The following is a 20,174-nucleotide window of genomic DNA, read 5'->3' on the forward strand; positions in this document are numbered from 1 at the left end:
AAAGCAGGCATCTCCTGGGGGCCCCCAAGTTTTGTCTCAGTCTGCCTCTTCTCAATTTTCAGCAAATCCCTTTCTTTCCACTGCCAATATCTTTTCCAAGCTAATCAGCCTAGTAATACGGATCCACTAGAAGCCCATTTGAACAGAGTACATCAGGAGAGATGGATGCACTATCAAAATCAACACATGATTTCAAAGCCAGAAAAAAAATTTTCTTTCCAACAGTATAAACTATCCAGGTCCTTGCATTTGTCCAGTTAAAGAGTTAAATGGGGCAACAGAGACAGCTTGTTTCCCTACCCTTCTGGCTTTCCTACATTCTGGGACTCTGGACAAGACCAGAATAAGCTTGTTTAAAGTTTCTTTGGGCCTTTCAGCTTTCTTCTCTCTCCCTTCCTTCACTCCATTCCTCTAACACTTCTTTATGGCTCTTTTAAAAAATATTTACTTATTTTATGTCCATGAGTGTTTTGTTTGCATGTGCATATGTGCACCACATGTGTGCCTGTTATCTGTGGAGGTCAGGAGGGCATCAGATTCCCCCAAACTGGAGTTACAGATGGCTGTGTGAACTGCTATGTGGGTGTTGAGAACTGAATGTGGGTCCTCTGAAAGAATAGTAAGTGCTCTCAACTGTTCTTCATTCATTCATTCATTCATTCATTCAGTGTGTGTGTGTGTGTGTGTGTGTGTGTGTGTGTGTGTGTGTGTGTGTGTGTTCGTGCCTGTTTGAATGTGGTTATACAGACATGTGTTTGAGTCCAGATTGGGTGTTGATCTTCACCTCCAATTTGCTTGTTCCACATTGTTTGCTTCTGCATATATCAGGCTAGGTGACCCCCTAGCTTCTTCAGATTCTCCACTTTGTCTTGCTATAGGAACCCTGGGATTATGGACCATTGCTACTGCATTTGGTTTTACATGGGTCCTGGGGAATCTGGGCTCTGAGGTTCACATTGTACAGTAAGCATTTTACCCGCTGGGCTATCTTCCCAGTCCCAAACACTCTTTATTCCCTCCTGCCAGTCTGCTCTGCTATGTGATTCTGGAAGTCTGGCCACACTCACTTCTTCCAGGGAGAGAACAGGGCTCTAGACTCTGGCCAACAGGGCTCAGCAAGGTAGGCCTCATATTCAAGTAATTCCCTCCCTCACTACAATGTCCTGGGTTGCCCTTATCTCAGCCCTAATCTATATACCCACCCTTTCCCCCTATAAACACTGATGCTTTCAATATAGAGCCTACATGGTAGTGGATCCCACATATTGCCAGGAAGGCAAGCATCCCTGAGGGTCCTACCTGCCTGCCCATAGGGTTTTCAACATGGTAGAAGTCACTAGGTACACAACCCCTCTGCCAAGTGCTATTGAGAACAGAGACTAAGAAAAGCCTGAAAGTACCTTGAGAGCACGGGCCCTCACTAGCTGGCTCTCCCAAGTCTTGCCATGGAGCCTCAAATTCCACAGCTAAGATAATTTGGGGCAGAGCTGCGGACTGTTAAGGCTCTAAAAAAAAAAAAAAAAAAAAAAACCCATCTTCTTATTTGCTGCTGAGAGGAGACTGTATGAGCTCTTGGTTTGGTTTTCTTGCTAGAACTCAAACAGTGAGAAAGAAGAAGGCAAGACAGTATGCCTTGAGAGCACATCTCAGTTGCCCACAGCAGTTTCAACATGGCAGAAGGCCCTGAGTGCACAGCTCTCTCCTGAGGCAAAGTCCTCTGCCGACTGCTAGCCAGGACAACAGCATAAGTAAAAGCTTGAGGGCAGGCCCTCAAACTGCTGCGGCCAGAACTGCATTACCTGCATGGGTGGGTTGTTGTACTTCCTGTCTTGAGGACTCCACATCCTGTGCAAAGAGTCCAGGGAGTTCTCAGACAGTTGCTGGGATTTTCGTCCAGCTCTTCGGTTCTTTAAGTCCACATCCTCATAGGGATTCTCCTTGGGAAGCCCTCCTGCAGAGGAGGCAACGTTGGAGAAGAGAAGGAAAGAATGAGAGAGTGAGAGGTACACACAATCCCTGTGACCAGAGTATCTCCCGCCTGGCCCTTCAGCTCGTGAGTCATGCAGCAGCCGGTCTGCAGTGGGAAGGCTACAAACAGATCCTGGCTCCAAGTCCAGAAGCTGAGGCCCCCACTCCCTACCTCCAGCTCAGCTCAGCTCAGCCTTGTCTGGCCACTGCTTTATACATTTAGGGATTACACAAGACTGGCAGAGGACAAGGCTGACATTACAAGTTTCCCTGGCTCTAACCCTTCAGCTGGTAAAGCCCCCGGAGACTGGCTTCTGGAAAGACTTTCAGAGATCCCATAGCTATACCTCGACTCTCTGTGGGTCTCTCTGGGGCCAGTTTCAGGGGCAAGCATGAAAGAACTCAAAGAACTCTAGGGAGCAGAGCTTTGCTAGATCCTCCTCAGACCTACTCCTGTGCTCTCCAAGTCTTTCAGGAAGAGGAATTGTCTCAGGCAACCAGGGGGCCAACCAGCCACAGTGGGTGCTCAGTGACACTCTTCCATTCTTCTCTCTCAGCATAGTATCAGCTACCATCTCTACTGGTAACCTCGGCAGAGAGAGAGTCCTCATCATTCCCCATTTGGCAGAGGCTTTTCCACAGTGACACATGGGAGTGTGAAAGGCTTGGAAGGGGTCCAGGGCAAAAGAAAGGAGGAGAGTTCTTGCATCTCAGGACCAGTTTCTAAAATCTCTGGCAGTATGCTCTGTATTGACACTACCAGAAAATCTTAGGAAAGCCCCAAACATAGTTCTTGCCCAAGACTATAAGGTTTTTGAGATCCATCTTTTTCTAAGTTACACCTTCCTGAACCTCCAATGAGGCCTGCTTTATTTCTTCCTTCCTTGCTCCCCCTTCCCCCCTCTCTTTCCCTCCTCCCTCCCCCTCCCTCCCTCCCTTCCTTCCTTCCATGTATGTGAGTACACTGTAGCTGCCTTCAGACACACCAGAAGAAGGCATTGGATTCCATTACAGATGGTCATAAGCTACCACCATATGGTTGCTGGGAATTGAACTCAGGACCTCTGCAAAGCAGTCAGTGCTCTTAACCTCTGAGGCATCTCTCAGCCCCAATGAGGCTTTTCTAACACACAGTAATACCAAGGAGTCATGTTGCTTCATCAGTCTAGGCTTAATCCCAGCAGTGAAATCATGGTGGTAACAAGATCCAGAGACTCCTTACCAATACAACCCTCCCTTCCCTTCCCTTGTCTTTCTGTTTTCTTACCCCAGACTCAATGCTACTGTTTGGGACTTCTGTGGCAGATAGTGTGCCCAGGAAAGGATGTGTGAACAGGACTGAGTTTGGGCAAATGCTGAGCCCCATGGCTACCCTGCCAATACCTGTATGCATCTTACCCCAACTTCTACCAGACTAAAAATAGAGGCTGCTGGGACTGCAGAAGAAAATGCAATCCCAGCATGCTTAGCAATTCCTCAAAAAGCTGAGGCTCTCCTACACTGAAGCATCTATTAATTAAATAAGAAACCACAAGGACTTTAGGAAATGCCTTTGTGGAGGTGGGAGTGAGGATACAGACTGCAGCAGAAGCAATGCCAGTCTCTGTAATCTTATGAGTCAAGGATGAGTCAAGAAAAGAGTTGGGGTTGGATTAAGCGATTCCCAACACAACATGCTCCCCAGCGATGGAGCACAGCTTTTCCTATAACAGCCATGCCATTAAAATGACTCTTCTCCATTCCAGGGCCCTGACTAAGTAAAGTTGGCGCAGCAGCCCTGTCTGGAGAAGCAAGTCTCAAACCCGGCATCCCCTGCACGTTTTTCCAGCCCACTTCAAGTGAGGTATATTTCTGAGGGAGGTGGGTGGGTTTGCTACTTCTTGGTCCCTACCTAATAAATACCTTACGAGGTTGAGAGAGGAAGGGGATACAGAATAGAAGAATGCTAGGGCATAACTACTCTTCTGATCTGTAACACAGGACATGTGTTTTACTTTCCAGATTGGGGCTAGAGAAATATTTGTTTATATTTATTTTACACTCATTCACACTGTCTTGGACTAAGTGACTGGCCAGAGTCCTCATTATCTCCAACTTATAAGAAAATCCATCCCAATCCCTTTCCACCAAAGGTTCTCGGAGCAGTTGACATTTTGGGTTGAGGAACTGACCTGACCATTTACAGGACATTTACTGCAATTCTGGCCTTTCAATACTATCCTGACATTACATGTTATCAAATGCCCCCTGGGATGGGGAGGAAAGGAAGAACAGAGGGGGGATGGGAGGAGGATGGGCACAGCAAAGCAAAGAGTGGAACTGCTCCCTGACCCCTATATCTGATGCTTCCTCATAGTGTCTGGGGCCATGCTGTGAGCCCTTAAGTCTAATTCCTTTTTTCCTTCATCTTCTTCTCTTTTTCCTTCCTTCTTTTCGCAGAATCAGAGCTTGGACAATTGATGTAGAATCTAAAGCTCCAAGAAAAACGTGTAAGATGAATTCCAGAGAAGCAGCAGAAGCAGACATGGCTGCGTTGACGACTACCTTGGGAAGGACAGTTGGAAGGTACCAACTTGTGTGTGCTGAACTGCCTCTGTGGAAGTATGAATGTACTGACACCTCCTGCCCACTCTAGTGCCAGCTTCCTCTCTAACCTAAGTAACCCGTAATCATCATGCTCTGCTTCTCAGCCTTAGCTGGCCCCGATCGGATCAGTCCAAGTCCATTATCGTATGCTCCTGGGACTCCCAGTCATCTCTGCAGGCAGCAAAGATGCCTACAAGTATGGATGGGCAAAGAGCAAAAAGACAGTGAATTCTAGAGCCAATAAACTGAATTTGCTGGGGGGGGGGGGGAGCAAGTGGGACATAGTGCTCAGAGTACACCACAGTGAAAGTGGGAGGCCAGAGCTGAATGGAGGAATAAGGTGACAATTTGCCTGGTACTTTTGTTGAGACTGGGATTTAGACAGACTGCATACCTTTCACTTGCAACTCTGCCTGCATGGTTCCCCCAGGACAGCCTGCCCAGCATTTACAGGGTAACAGAGTGGTAAGCCAAGGCTGGCTCTGTGCAGCCTCATCTCATCAAGCTTGGCTTGGGAAAGCAGAGGTCTCAACCTTTCCCAGCTTTGCTGACAAGGTAAGGGCCACAGGCACCCCCCCCCCCCAGTGACTTCTGCTTTGCACTCTGCTGAAAGAGGCTTACCAGAGCCCAGTCTCAGCATACTGATCCTTCTAGAAGACTCCTGCTCCATCAGGTCCGACTCCCACTCCTTCCTACAGCTCTTTTGGCTGCCACACAGGAAAACTGCCTTCTTTATTCCCCACTCATTCATAAACTACAATAACAGTTTCGAAAGGAGTGCATCTATCCAAAGTACCCATAACACTTCAAACTTCCTGGGCTGCACAGATAACTAAGGCTAGCTCCCCTTCCTCGAAATCCTCTGGCTCCAACTGACTGTTTCTCCTGGGTCTCCGCCTTTCTCACTTCCTTATACAGGAGGGAAAAGGGCCAGGCTGGGGGCCACTTCCCTTGGGGACTGCTATTACCCTCATTTCCAACAGCCCTGGGAACAATCCCTAGGCTACAGCTCTTGGCTGTTCTGCATCCATGCTTGTAGGTCCCTCTGTTTCTCTCTGTTGCCCAGCCTGGGTGAATGAGAAAAGTGAAATAGAAACTGAAGAGGCTTTACTGGCAAAACCTGTTCTGACTTGTATCCCACTGACATTCAGATGCCCTGGCAGCTCTCAAGCTAACTGATAGGAGTGGAAATCACAGCAGGAATGTAGCCCAGGCTCCTTGATCAGGCAGATGCCACTCTACACGATCCCTTAGCAAGCTGCTTCCTAAGGTGCATTTTCATTGTCAGGCTCAGAATTCGCTGCCACTGTAGAACAACAGCATCTTCTGGTCAGATAGACAAAAAACGAACAGCTTTAGAAAGCAGCAGGGAAACAACTTTCTTTTTGATCCTTACTATTGCAAATTGGCAGGCTTTGAAATCTCAGCCTTTCTGGAGAATCCCACCCTGTACTCTTCAGGCTGTGTGCCTGATATGGGCAGGAGGCCAGTAAATTCTCTCAAGTGCCTTGCTCATGTCTGCTTCTAACAGAGATGGCCTATTCGCCTCTGGAACAATGGGCTACAACCTCTAACAGTCCAGGAACACCAGCCCAAAGGAATGCACCCATGATGGAGACTTAGCATAGGAACTCTCTGCTTCCCTTACAAGATCCATCGTCACAGGCCCAGAACAAAGCTTATTTTATCACAGTTGACCTGAAGTACCACAAAGCTGGAAAATCCAGTTGGAACCAGAAACAGTCTTAATACCCCAAGGCAGAGAGAGGCTAGGTGAGAACTAGAAGTCAGAGCCACTGATCAATCCTAGACAAGAAAATGAAAATGACCTTCAAAGTTGAACAACAAGAGAGCCCTGGAAGGCTCTAAGAGTTCACATTTATGAATCTCTTTGAAGAAAGAAGAAAGTGGAGGGAAAACCAACCAGAATCTAACAGGGCTCTCCTCCCTTATACTTTTTCTTCTAGCTTCTCTGGTTAGGTCATAAGATTCAGACTGAACTGCTGTGGGAGATGTATTGTCCTAACAAACTCTCAAAGCTACTTCTACCCCAACTTGCAAACCACAAGCACCCAAATCAGTGCTTGGTCACTGTCTTACCCTCTTCCTTATATCCTCCCCCATTTTTCTTCCCAAGGACCCAGGAATCCAAAAGTTGGGTGAGTGATTAGGAAGATGCCTAACCCCAACTTTACCATGTACAGTGCTTCCCCCTAGTTTCACCTCATCCATCCAAGAAGCAACCAAGCTGCTTCCACATTTCTTGTCTCTTCATATACTTTCCAAAGTAGAAAAGAGTCTCCTTAACAAATGAGAAGCAGATATCCTCCCCTTTCCTAAGAAGGCCCAGGAAATAGCTCTGTACCCAGGATAGTGCCTCTAAAAAATTCCCTTCCAGAGTCTTGACTCATGAACTGGCGTGTGTGTGTGTGTGTGTGTGTGTGTGTGTGTGTGTGTGTGTGTGTGTGTGTGTGTGTGATGGGGTGGGAGTGGGGGGGGGGGTCTTGTCTCCTGATAGTTTAGTTGCTATAAAAATACATCTACCCCTGGAATATTTGGGCAGCACAGAATGGCCTCCTAAGCCTTGTAAGAACACAGTAATGATCAGTCCTTCCTGCCAGCTGTGCTACAGGGATTGTAGAAAAACTACAGCTTCCTGCCAACATATAGCAGTCACGGTAGATAGTCCCAAGAGCCCTGAGCAGTAATGAGAACATTACATTATCTGCCAACTGGAAAAGACTCTGTAATAGGAGGCTGAAGGATGGGAAAGATGAAGCAGCAGAGCTGTCTTCTTACTCATTAGAAATTTTCTTCTACTCTGCAACACTGTATCTGTGTGAGAGCACACAGAGCAGGGTGGGTGTGTCTCTGGAAGATTAGCTGGAGATGAAAGTTGTACAAAGCAGAGTGTATACTGAAGCATCTTTCTTAACTGCTCACCTTGATTCTGGATCTTTGGCTCTGATCCCCACAGCTCCTCTGAATACAGAGCTGTCATTTCACAAGCAGTTAGAGAAAGGCATCTATCCCCAGTGTCCTGTTGTCAGAGGCCCTTGTTCCTACAGTCTCACTGCTACAGTGCACATTTGCATGGAGACACGCTATATGCCCCATACCTAGACAGCAGTATGTCTATGGGTCTAAATGTGGCAAAAAGCACTAGCTCAGTGACTGGTAGAGAAATCACAGGTTAGTGAAATAGCTCAGTGGTTAAGAGCTCTTGCTGCTTTTTCAGAGAACAAGAGTTCAGTTCCCAGCAGGGAATCTAATGCCCTCTTCAGACTTCCACAAGCACTAAGCATGCACATGGGAAAGCAGATGACCCCTTCTTCATAAGATTCTCTTAGCCTAAGAATCTGAAAGGTTCTCTCTACTGTGGCCACTACTCTTGCTCATGTTAATTAAGACCGTGTTCTCCTAATTCAAGGCTGGAGATGAACAAGATGACCCTAAAATGAGGATGGCACAGTGCATCTCCCTGCTTTGTTGATCTATTCAGAGACACATTTTGCACAGAATCAAAGGTCCCCTGAAGAAGATAAGGATAAAACTAAAACGAGTATCGAAAGTAGTCAGATGGTAGCACAGACCTGTAATCCTGGTACTTGAAAGGCGAGGCAGAATAATTTAGAGTTCTAGGCTAACCTGGGCTGCATAGCAAAAGATTTATCTCAAAACAGATAAAAATACCCAAAATAAACCAAACACAGGACTGTGTACTCTACTCCTTTGTAGGTCCTTGAAATCAGTCCCGCTAATATCATGCTTACTTCCTTGCAAGGCAGAATGGTAACAGTACTTCTGCAGGGTAGGAGAATGAATGCTGCCAAACTGTACTCTTCAGGTGTTTGTATAGAATACAGCCCTGGAAGGTAAAGATAGCATCTACGGCCCACCCAGAGGCAATCTGTTTTCTGACCAGAAATTGTTTTTGTAGGGCAAAGATTGAGCAGGTTTACTAGAAGTCCTTGAAAAAAACCCAGTATCTCCAAAATGTGGAGACACAGACTCAGTGTTTGAAGCCTCTACCAAGGCCTCTTCACAAAAAAAAAAAAAAAAAAAAAAAAAAAAAAAAAAAAATCCCATCTTTTTCTAGAATCTATGAAACTGGCTATACATCTGAATATCTGTGTCTCCTCAAACTTATTATCAGAAAGCCCTGATTGGGTCTCTGGAAGGGAATTAGGTCAAGAAGGCAGAGTTCTCATAGAGAATTAGTTGCCCCATAAATGGAGTTCTACTGAGCTCCCTCACCTCTTCAGCCATGAGAGGACACTGGGAAATTACAGATGTCTTTGAAACAGGAAGCAGGCTTATATTAGATGCCACGTCTGCCAGTGTCGTATCCTCAGCTCACCTAATCCGAACAACAGTTTTTCTGAGATTTTATTTGTATTTTATGTGTATAAGTGCTTGTCTGAATGCATATATGTGTACCATGTGTGTTCAGTGCTCCTTGAGGCCAGAAGAAAGCATAAGATCCCTTGGGACTTAAGATATAGACAGTTGTGGCTGCTATATGCTTGCTGGGAATGGAACTTGAGTCCTCTGGAAGTGTCTCCAGTGTTCTAACCATGAGGCATCTCTTCAGTCCCCCAACAACAATCTTAATTGTTATTACTACTAGTGCTAATGTTCGTATTCTCACATTGCTGTGGATTTACAGAAAAACAGAACCCTGCAACAGTTAAGTGACTTGCCTAATGACACAGCTAAGGAAGAGTATTGTTAGGCTCTCAAGTCTTCCAAGAACACAAGAAAGGAATTGTGTCGTTTGTCCCTTCACTCAGGAATTACCTAAGGTGGAACCATGGTGTTCCGTATGAGATGAGCCATGAACATTTCTTCCAGTACTTGTTCTATAGCCCCGAGGGAAGGCCCACCCCCATCACCTCCACCATTGCTTACCCACAATATCTTCATATGCATTCTCTTCTAAAGTGCTTTTGGATCCAAACTTGGGTTGACTCTCAGTACCATTCTCAGTAGGAGAAGAGGGGTACAGGGACTGGAGACTGGATGCATCCTCAAACTCAAAGGATTTTCTGTGGACAAGAGCAAGAGTCATTTGGCTGGACCAGATCATTCTGTGTTGCTGGGAGTAGTAATGGTAAAGAGCAGAGGCCCTGCTCCTTGAACCTGTTACCCTACTCCGAGTGAGTGACAGATGGTCTGAAGGGAAGTAATAACTCCCAAATTCAAAAACACCCCCTCGGGGCTAGTGAGATGATAACTTGGCAGGAAAAGGCACTTGCCACCAAGCCTGATAGCCTGAGTTCAATCCTTAGGACTCATGTGGTACACAGAGAGCCAAACCTCTCCTCTCCTCTCCTCTCTCTTCTCCTCTCCTCTCCTCTCCTCTCCCTTCCTCTCCTCTCCCTCCCCCCTCTCCTTTTCCCTCTCCTCTCCTTTCCCTTTCCTTCTCCTTCTCCCCTCCTCTTCTATCCCTCTCTTCTCCCTCTCCTCTCCCCTCCTCTCCTCTCCCTCTCCTCTCCCTCTCCATTCTCTTCCCCCCCCATCCCCCTTTTCTCTTTTCTTTTTTATTGAGACAGGGTTTCTCTCTATGTAGTCCTATCTGTCCTGGAACTTTCTCTCTGAAGACCAGGTTGGCCTCAAACTCAGAGATCTGCCTGTTTCTGCCTCTGGAGTGGTGGGATCAAGGTGTGGGCGCTATACTTGGCTGAGAACCAACTCTTTTAAGTTGTACTCTGTCCTCTACATGCATACCTAAAATAAAAATATAATTAATTAAAAACAAAAACATGGTCAGATGCCATGTCAAATATACCTGTTCTTGTGTCTCTCACTGGCCTTCACAACAGTGCTGGCAGTTTTTGTGCCATTTACAAATAAGGAGACTGAAGTGACAGGCAGGATTTTCCAAAGCTGTCTCTTTCAGAGCCTAACCTTCTAACACAATTCTGGCTTCTCAGACCTAGAAAGCATCGTTTCTTGAGAAGAGTCTACAAGTCCCAAAGGAACAGTTCGATCAGTCTCCTAGCAAGGGCTCTGAGTGGGTTTGCCCCTGGAAGGTCACTTCCAGGGCTGTTAGGTAAAATGGTATGGGATGGTTTGCTGACCCAAGAAGGGCTGTCCTCTAAACAAGCTAGTCCTTCGGTCAAGCTAGTTCTCTATTCCTTCCTATCCCCAGAAAACCTACACTGCAGTACTGCAACTGCAGCTTCTTGGATCCTAAGATGTCTTGAGACCACAGCATTTCTGCCTCTCCCTCATCTGAGTTGGGATGCTGGCTGAATCATCTCTGTCTCCAAGGCACGTCCCTCCCAGTGAAAGCCAATGAGGTGAGCAGGTGAATATGATATGGCATCTGACACATCTTTTTTTTTTTTTTTTTTTTTTTTTTTTTTGGTTCTTTTTTTTTTCGGAGCTTGGGACCGAACCCAGGGCCTTGCGCTTCCTAGGTAAGCGCTCTACCACTGAGCTAAATCCACAGCCCCCATCTGACACATCTTGACTTTTATTAATTATGCTTACTTATTTTAGGCATGCATATGCAGGTCAGAGAACAACTTGTTGGTTGTCTCTCTACCACATGGGTTCTCTGAATGTCCCCTTCATGTCCCTTGGGGAAAGAAGAGCAGCATGACTGAACCTTCTTATCCACAAGTGTCTCTCTTCCAGTGAAATCTTCTCTTTCTTGTTTATTGAACACTTATCTTCAGAACCCTGGGTTGCAAGACAAGGACTGACTACACCACCCTCTTCAGCTCACCTGGCCCTCTATAGCATTCAGCGTAACACAATACTTCTTATCCTGCCACTCTCTTGTACTCCCATGATAAATCAGCATTAGTTTTCATATAATCCGGGCAATTATTTTTTATGCTCTAATGAAGGATTATTTTTTTAAAGGCTGCTCTTATTTTTTTTTTTTTCCAGAGCTGAGGACCGAACCCAGGGCCTTGCGCTTGCTAGGCAAGCGCTCTACCACTGAGCTAAATCCCCAACCCCTCTTATATTTATTATTTCCAGACATGGTTTCCCTATGTAGGCTAGGTGGCCTAAAACTCTCTATATAGACCACGATGGCCTCAAACCCACACAGATTGCCTGCCTATAACTTTCTGGGTGCTAGGACTGAAGGCATGTGCCACTATGCCCCACTAACTGGCCTTTTAAATGCCAGGATTCCTTAGAATTCTGTCTTTAGGTATCCCTTCCTGATATGTACAAATATCCATGGCCAAGTACTTTATCCCCGATGTCTCAAAAACTTCTGTTGTGGCCAAGATACCCCAACTAAATAGTCAAATACTATATAAACGAGATCGTCTTCATTGGGGTAAGAACAGACTTGACATTTTAGGCAAGTGCCATGATGAAGGCTAACATACCACCTCTCATCGAGATAAATAGTGTCTATTTCCAGGACATGTGTGTACATGTACGTACAGGTTCGTGTAGGTGTAGAAGTCAGACATAGTTAACTTCCTTGACTGTTCTCCACTTTATTTTTTGAGATTTGTTCTGTTTTGTTTTGTTTTGTTTTGTTTTGAGACAACGTCTCACTCTGTATAGCCTTGACTGGCCTGAAACTCACTATGTAGATCCGCCTGCCTTCCAAGTGTTGGGATTAATGAAAGGTGTGGGCCCCTCTTGTGTGCCTTATTTCCTTGAGACACAGTCTCTGCAGCTCATCCTTTCAACTCAGCTGGCTCGCCAACGAGCACCAGGGATCTGCCTGTCTAAATGCACGAGCTGGGGTTGCCATGTACCATGCCCAGCATTTACATGAGTGCTGGGGACATGAACTCCAATCTTCACCCTTGTATGGAAAGCATGTAACTGACTGAACCCTAGTCTCTCTTCCTCAAAACAAACAAACAAACAAAAAGAAAAAAACATCCCCAACCCCTTGGTTGAGCACAATAAATATCTGGCTTTCATTTCTTTAAAATAAGTCTGTAAGAAGCACACCTGATGAAACTCAGCTAAACTTACCATCTATACTCCTTCAGAGGAACACCCTCTAGGTTCAGATAAGCAAGCACACCAGCTTACACTTTCTGAACTGTTCCTCTTTTTCTCCAAACACACAGGCGGAAGTCTGCTAAATTCTTAAAAAGACTCCACCACATAGTGCATGTGTGTGTAAAAGTGGTGTATGGGAATACCGGTAACCCCTTCAAGTCCATCACCTCTGTCCTACTCCCTCTTCCTACCTAGACAAACTGCTTTTTGTTCTTCTAAAATCTGGCCCAGTTATTACCTCCAGGAGTGGCCTCCCCTTACTTCGAAAATGAATTTACATGCTTCTCCTCCAAGTCTCTACAGAGGATTCTGCACTGGCAGGGATCATGGTGCGTATCATGGTATCTATGATTTATCTATGTATGAAGGAAGAACCATGTCTTACTTGCCTCCGTGTCTCTAAGACCAGCACAAGGCTAGGCACACAGCAGGCTTTTGACAGATGTTAGCAGAAATGGACACAGCAAGTAACACTGGCAGGCTGGTAAACAAATTAAGGAGTCAGTAAGCACTCCAGGGATAGGCCAGATAGGCCAGAGTATATGACTATGCACAAATGGAAGGTCTGTACTTCAGATGGGAGTGCTGGATAAAGTGTGAAGATGGTGTACAGGCAGGGAAGCAAGTGAGTGCCTATCCAATCTTGGGATATATAGGATAAAGGTAAAAATTCCAAAAACACTTGCTTCCAGCCTGCCACAGAATCAGGTTAACAGGTACCTTTCAACTCTGACCAACTCCAGCTTCTAAGTCACACCTAGGAGCTGTCCCTAGTGAGGATCCAAGTGTCAAAACTGAACATGAACCAATGGAAGCTCCCAGAAAAGGTTGGTCTTGGATTTAGCCAAGAAACTGGTGAAATATTTCTCTATAACTTTCTCTTTCAAGACCCAAGAACCACTCTTTGAAATAGAACCAGGCCATCCTTACAGGCTGGGGGCCCTCAAGAGAACACCCCTATATTAATGATAGAGTGCAACCCTCTGATAACATTTCACTTAAGGAGCTGCATTTAGTGCTGGCACTTCCTTTGATTGTGAGGGTGTTTTCTCTAAAAGACCCAAACTGAAGCTAGTTTTGACCTCTGGTGAAGGACTAGGGACTTGTTAGCATAGCTGGCTCTACACTAACAAAGCTAACGAACATCTTCAGTACCCAGCACTGGTGAGCATGGCTTTCATTCTTTCTTCCTTTCAAGAGCTGAAGAACAGGACAGGTGATGGTACACAGCTTTAAACCCAGCACTGAAGCCAAGGCAGGAGTTCAAGGCCAGCCTAGTCTATAGCAGGTTCCAGGTCAGGTACAAAATGAAGAAGTAGAAGGGGTCAGGGGAGCAGGAGAACCATTTTTCTGCCCAAACTGCCAAACTAACAATTAATTATTCAGTGCTTCAGAGCTTGTAGCATACATACTCTTATGACCTAAGCACAATCTGCTCTTGCTTCTTCCATTTAAAAACAATGCCATTAGGTCCCACTTCCTGACACGGGAGGGCATGCCTTACCTGTTCTGTGACTTCCGGTGACCACGAATATCCTTCTTTGGCCTCCGGGTGACTGGTGGGGCTGGGGTGGAAGGTAAGGGAGGTGGAGCAGCAGGTGTGGGTGAAGGAGGTAGACCATTGCTTGGCTTCGGCTTGGGATTCTTGTCAGCCTCGTACTCAAAGGTACGCTTGGGTTTGGGAACAGGGTTCACAGCGGGATCAGGGGAGCTCTTTGAAGGCAGCAGCTGGGGACTAGAGCTATTTCCAGGAGTCTCTGACTTCATGGAACCACTGCCTTCCCTGTCCAGGGGTGGGCCTGCCTCCCTGGCAACTCCGGTGGCTCCTCCTGCCCTGCTGCTGGAGCTTACACTTGCAGTTCCTGCTGGCTCCTCCGAGGTGCCCAAGGTTCCAGTCTTCCTCCTCCCATGGTCTACACTGTAGCAGCTGCTAGGGAGCTGGGGGAGACCACAGCCAGGCTGCTCCTTTAGGGCTTGTTCAATTTTCTGGATCCGGCTCAGCACTGCTGAGCTCTCTTTCCTGATGCCATGGCCCCTGAGCAAGGCACTGGGCTCAGTCCGGCTTGGACGCTTCTCCAGCCGGTATAAAGAGTCCCGTACAGGAAGTGCCTCTGACTCCTCCTCTGTCTCAGGGTAGGAACACTCAGATAAGGTCCTGCTCATCCTCCGGAGGCCTTTGAAATCAAAGGTCTTTTCTGAGCTGCAAGGGGATGGCACCACACTGGGGCAGCCCACGCTAGGGCAGCCCTCACTGACCGATCTCTCGCTCCCAGGGCCCTCCCGCTTCTCTCCACACAGATTCATCCTGGGTGAAGCCTCTCGGCGACCTTCCCATGCTGAAATCTTCTCTCGGATACCCAGGTTGTGGGCTCGGGTACCAGTGCAACTCAGCAAGACACTCCGTGGGCCAGACCCTAGGAATGGGGTGCTCTGGGCAAGGGGAAGGCAAGCAGCCACACCCTCTACATCCTGGACTGCACCTTGAACGCTCTCCCTCTGGTCCTCTCTTCTGCGTAATGAAGGGGTTCTGTCCAAGTAGCTGAAGCTGGTAGCCTTGAGGGTACAGATGGGTGGTGAAGTGTCTGGGGAGGGGTCTTGACCTAGAGGTGAAGGATTTCGGGAGTGCCGGTCCTTGAGAAGCACCTGGGATTTAGAGTGGCTGGGATACCTGCAGGCTGAGGTTTCACTATCACTGAGTGGGTAGATGGGACTTCTTGGTGGGTATAAAACTGGAGGCGGAGAAACTGACTGAGACCTAAGAGCAAAAAGGAGGAAAAAGAAAACAGTGAATGGTCTAAAAACCAGAGGGATGTTTCATTCTGATGGTGTGCTTCTATAGAAGTCTCAAAAATACTCTAAGTGCTCCCTTCCACACCAATCCCATCACTCGAGAAAGGGAGGCAGGAGGACTGTGAGTTCAAGGTCATCACTGGCTACACAGGGAGTCTGAGGCCAGCCTGGGTTTGTATGTCCAAAACAAAGAAAAAAATTCCTCATTTAATATACATCTTTAAGGCTGTCCTCAAGTAGAGAATAGCTCTTTAGCAACCTCCATGAGTCTTTCTGTCTAGCTCATCCTCAGGAGCCTGAGTAATGTGCAGAGCAGAAGCCTATTCCTCAATAGACCAGAGAAATCCAAGAATCTGCATCTGTCAACTAGAGAGCAGTAAGAACAGCGATGTGCTGCTACATGGCCAACCGGCTCTCTTAGAAGAAAGCAGACAGTGCTTTTTACATTAAAAATGGTCCTCAATTATCAATACATCAGCGAATGAGCAGCTGAGAAGAGATGCTAATGAACAACTTCCATAAACTGCAGCAAAACAAGCCCAACACATTACTTTCTAAAGTATGCCAAATATATATGCCAAAACTTTTGGTCTTTAACCCTTGGTTATTGCCCCTAAGACTGTGTTACTGATACAAGATCCCACTATCCTGACCAGAATTATGATTCCCAATGGCTTTACAAAGGTTAGTCAGGCTCCTCAAGAAAGAGTCCTTTCCACTTGAAATCCATACACAGATCTCAGCAAACACATGAACTCAATTTACTTTCATTAAAATTCTATTAGGTCATTATTATATATTATTATCCTCCATTATGCAAATAAAAAGACTTAGAGAAATTACATCTCGCACCCAAGGTCCCTTAGATGTTAAGTAGTGAAGCCACAATGTGAATTTACACTACACCAAGTTTTTCTCTAAAGAGAGTACCAAAGGACTCTAAGTCCTAGCACAGAGATACTTGTACATCCACACTTGTTGCTGCACTGTTTATAACTAAAAAGTAGAAATAACTTAGATATTCACCAACGAGGAACAGACTACAGCAATGTAAAACACTCTCTCTCTTTCTCTCTCTCTCTCTCTCTCTCTCTCTCTAATGGGGTTTTACTCAGCCATAAAAAAAATGAAATCATGGCATCTGCAGGAAATCAAATGGAATTAGAAGTTTGCTGTTGTTTTGCTTGTTTTTTGAGATGGGGTTTCTCTGTGTAACAGAGCCCTGCTGTTGTGAAACTCACTCTAAAGACCAGAATGGCTTCAACCTCACAGAGATCCACCTGCCTCTGCCTCCCAGGTGTTAGGATCAAAGGCGTTGTCCCACCACACGTGGCTTAATATTTTGTTGTTTGAAATTTTTCTGTTAAGCAAAGTGACCTAGATATGGACCCATGTTCGCTTCATATACAGATCCAAGATTACACATACATTCACATATATTATATATACTATGGGGGTCATGAAACTAGAAGAGGGACTCTGAAAGTGAAAACATAGGTTTAGGGTAGAAAGAAATGGTAATAGAAAGCATGTATCTGTTCAAACTCTATAATCAAATTATATGTTTATTTTAAAACTTTGTACTGGAGAAGAAATAAAAAACAGCAACCAGTAAACAGTAGCCTCATCCACCAAACATAGCTCCACCAGAGTCCTCCACGGCACTGGACACAGCCCAGTCTACAACACAACATTTATAAGACTCAGAGGATTTCTCTGCTAGAGATCCTGTCTAAGCCATGCGGTCAGCATCTATAAAGCCCTGGATGAGTGTTGACAAGAATGAGAGGCGAAGGGAAAGGTAAGTGAGCTTACTGAGGAGAGCTATGAGCAAGCCTCCTCTTCAGCACATTTTTCTGGTGTCTACTATGATAATCACTTGTCAACCTTACGAGTTCCTTTTGAACAATATTAGTTCAAAGGTTGTAGGATTTTGCTAACAGTGAACCCACGGAAGGTTTGACTGATTAGAAACTGGGCTGTCTGGCATCACAGCCTCCAAAATATCATGCCATCTCCAGGACGGCGGCCAGCTGCTCCTGTGCCAGTGGCTGTCACCACTTGCTCACATACAAAACGGGAGCTCTGGTGACTCAAGGATTGGCTGACAATTCCCTGTTGGGTCACAGCCTCTGACTGACCTGATCAACAGGAAACCTCACATGGGTTCAGTTGTTTTAAAAAGGGCAAGTCAAACAGGAGCCACTGCACACAGGCACTGCACATGTACATAGGCACATGGTACTGCACATAGGCACAGACGAGAGAACTGCAGTGTATAGCCAAGCTCATGATCAAAAAGCCTGCTCAATGAGAAGTGGGAACAGAAGCCTCAATTCTCTGTAGTAGGCACTAGCAGAGCAATGAGCTTAAGGAGACCCCAGCTTACGTACAATGGTCAGGGGTCCCTAGTCTCTCTTGTTTTATAAAGCCACAGATTTAAAAATGGGATTAGGCTCTTTGCTCCTCCCTGTTCCAGAGACAGCCGCATCTTCCTGTGCTATGCCAGCCTCGTCCCACAGACAAGATGGTGAAGGTCGGTGTAAATGGATTTGGCCGTATTGGGCGCCTGGTTACCAGGGCTGCCTTTTCTGCATCTGGCAAATAGAGATTGTTGCCATCAACCACCCCTTCATTGACCTCAACTACATGGTCTACATGTTCCAGTATGACTCTACCCATGGCAAACTCAACAGCACGTCAAGGCTGAGAATAGAAAGCTTGTCATCAACAGGAAGCCTATCACCATCTGCAGGAGCGAGATCCTGCTAATATCAAATGGTTATGCTGGTGCTAAGTATGTCATGGAGTCTACTGGCATCTTCACCATGATGGAGAAGGCCAGGGCCCATTTGAAGGCTGGGGCCAAAAGGATCATCATCTCTGCCCCTTCGGCCGACACCCCCATGAGAAATATGGCAACTCGCTCAAGACTGTCAGCAATCATCCTGTACCACCAACTGCTTAGCCCCCCTAGCCAAGATCATCCATGACAACTTTGGCATCGTGGAAGGGCACATGACCACAGTCCATGCCATCACTGCCACTCAGAAGACTGTGAATGGCCTCTCTGGAAAGCTGTGGTGTGATGGCTGTGGGGCAGCCCAGAACATCATCCCTGCATCCACTGGTGCTGCCAAGTCTGTGGGCGAGGTCATCCCAGAACTGAATGGGAAACTCACTGGCATGGCCTTTCATGTTCCTACCCCCAATGTATCCATTGTGGATCTGACATGCCGCCTGGAGAAACCTACCAAGTATGATGACAGCAAGACGGTGGTGAAGCAGGCATCCGAGGGCCCTCTAAAGGGCATCCTGGGCTACACTGAGAACCAGGTTGTCTCCTGTAACTTCAACAGCAACTCCCACTCTTCCACCTTTGATGCTGGGGCTGGCATAGCTCTCGATGACAACTTTGTAAAGCTCATTTCCTGGTATGACAATGAATACAGCTACAGCAACAGGGTGGTGGACCTCATGGCCTACATGGCCTCCAAGGAGCAAGAAACCCTGGACCACCCACCCCAGTCCAGCAAGGATACTGAGAGAAAGAGAGAGGCCCTCAGTTGCTGAGGAGTCCCCATCCCAACTCAGCCCCCAATACTGAGCATCTCCCTCACAATTCCATCCCAGACCCCCATAATAAGAGGAGGGGCCTAGGGAGCCCTCCCTACTCTCTTGAATACCATCAAGAAAGTTTGCTGCACCTAAAAAGAAGGGGGGGGGGATTAATCCAGGTCCCTACAAAGATAAGTCATTGGGCTCCACAGAGGACTCTGTTTCGGTGATTCTTAGCTGGAGATGGGAGAAGTGCCTCTGCAGGTTTCTGCTCCCAGGGTAGGGACAGGCGCAGAAGAATTGGTCATTTCTCACAGAAGGCTTAAAGAAAGATACAACACTGTGGACAGATGTCTGGATGCTTGGATCTTTGTGAAAGGAGTTTGCACATCAGATAGCATCACTGACATGGGATAACACTCAGCCTTGGTCTTCTGTTTCATTTAGTTATCTTTTATCCTTAAACACAGTGAGAGAGAAAGTAAGACATTTCCTTGCCTGTCAGGTGAGAGAAAATGATGGCTAAGATGATGACAGGACCTGGATCCAGAGGTGCTCACAAAGCCAACGCTCTAAGCAAACCCTTCTTTGGTTTCTGGTCTCCCACTCTGGTGCTTTCATTCTTCAGGCACGCTGTAACCAGTGCCCCGCTTGGTTCAGATTCAGAGAAGGTTAGCTAAGAGCTTCCCTAGTGCCCTCCATGTGTATTTGTACAAACCTCAAGCTTGAGGCACAGCTTGGCCCTTTACTCATGTGGTATACTGTATAGCAGGTATGCTCCAAGTACTATAAGTAGGCATTAAGAATCAACAGAGATCAAAAAGACAATGTCCACACACTTCTCTCTCTTTCTGTATGTGCCACCAAAAAGAGTTGGCCTTCCTTGGCCATCAATCTAGGCCATTCCTATGCTGTTTTATGCTTCCTTATCTTTGGTTTTATCATTATAGATAAAGGACAAAAGGTCTGTTTCCCCCTCCTCCACACATCTGGATCCATCTTGCTCCCCAACATACATACCTACTCCATGACTACATCTCATCAATTCTGCTCCCTAACACCTCTCACAGCCCCACCCCAATCCCCACTGCTGCTGCTACTTCCTTTGTTAAGATCTTTCTTTTATTTTGCACCAGGACTGGAAATATTCTCTTGATTTCCCTTTGCCTCAGTCTTGACCCTGTTCTAGTCCATCTTCTCACCTTGCTGAAATCCCCTACTATCTGCAGACTAAAAGCAAGGCTGACAAGGTCCCCATGGTTTCTACTTAGTTTGCT

The 20,174-nt window shown here is 46.4% G+C and overlaps 1 protein-coding gene across 39 annotated transcripts in view; it reads right to left on the bottom strand.

Annotated features, from left to right (window-relative positions):
* Window positions 1-20,174, bottom strand: part of Dennd2b (DENN domain containing 2B) — a 188,731-nt gene that overhangs the window by 19,324 nt on the left and 149,233 nt on the right. For 38 of the 39 annotated variants that reach the window (XR_015625345.1, XR_015625348.1, XR_015625337.1 and 35 more), the window contains 3 exon segments: window positions 14,054-15,304; window positions 9,466-9,602; window positions 1,800-1,951 (listed from right to left, as the gene is read on the bottom strand). Coding sequence is in view for 36 of the 39 variants with exons in the window: in NM_001395094.1 (NP_001382023.1) it covers window positions 1,800-1,951; window positions 9,466-9,602; window positions 14,054-15,304 (1,540 nt within the window). In the remaining 3 variants the exon portion in view is untranslated. 39 annotated transcript variants of the gene reach the window in all.

Source organism: Rattus norvegicus, chromosome 1 (assembly GCF_021556685.1).
Source record: "Rattus norvegicus strain SHRSP/BbbUtx chromosome 1, alternate assembly SHRSP_T2T, whole genome shotgun sequence".
Classification (NCBI taxonomy): domain Eukaryota; kingdom Metazoa; phylum Chordata; class Mammalia; order Rodentia; family Muridae; genus Rattus; species Rattus norvegicus.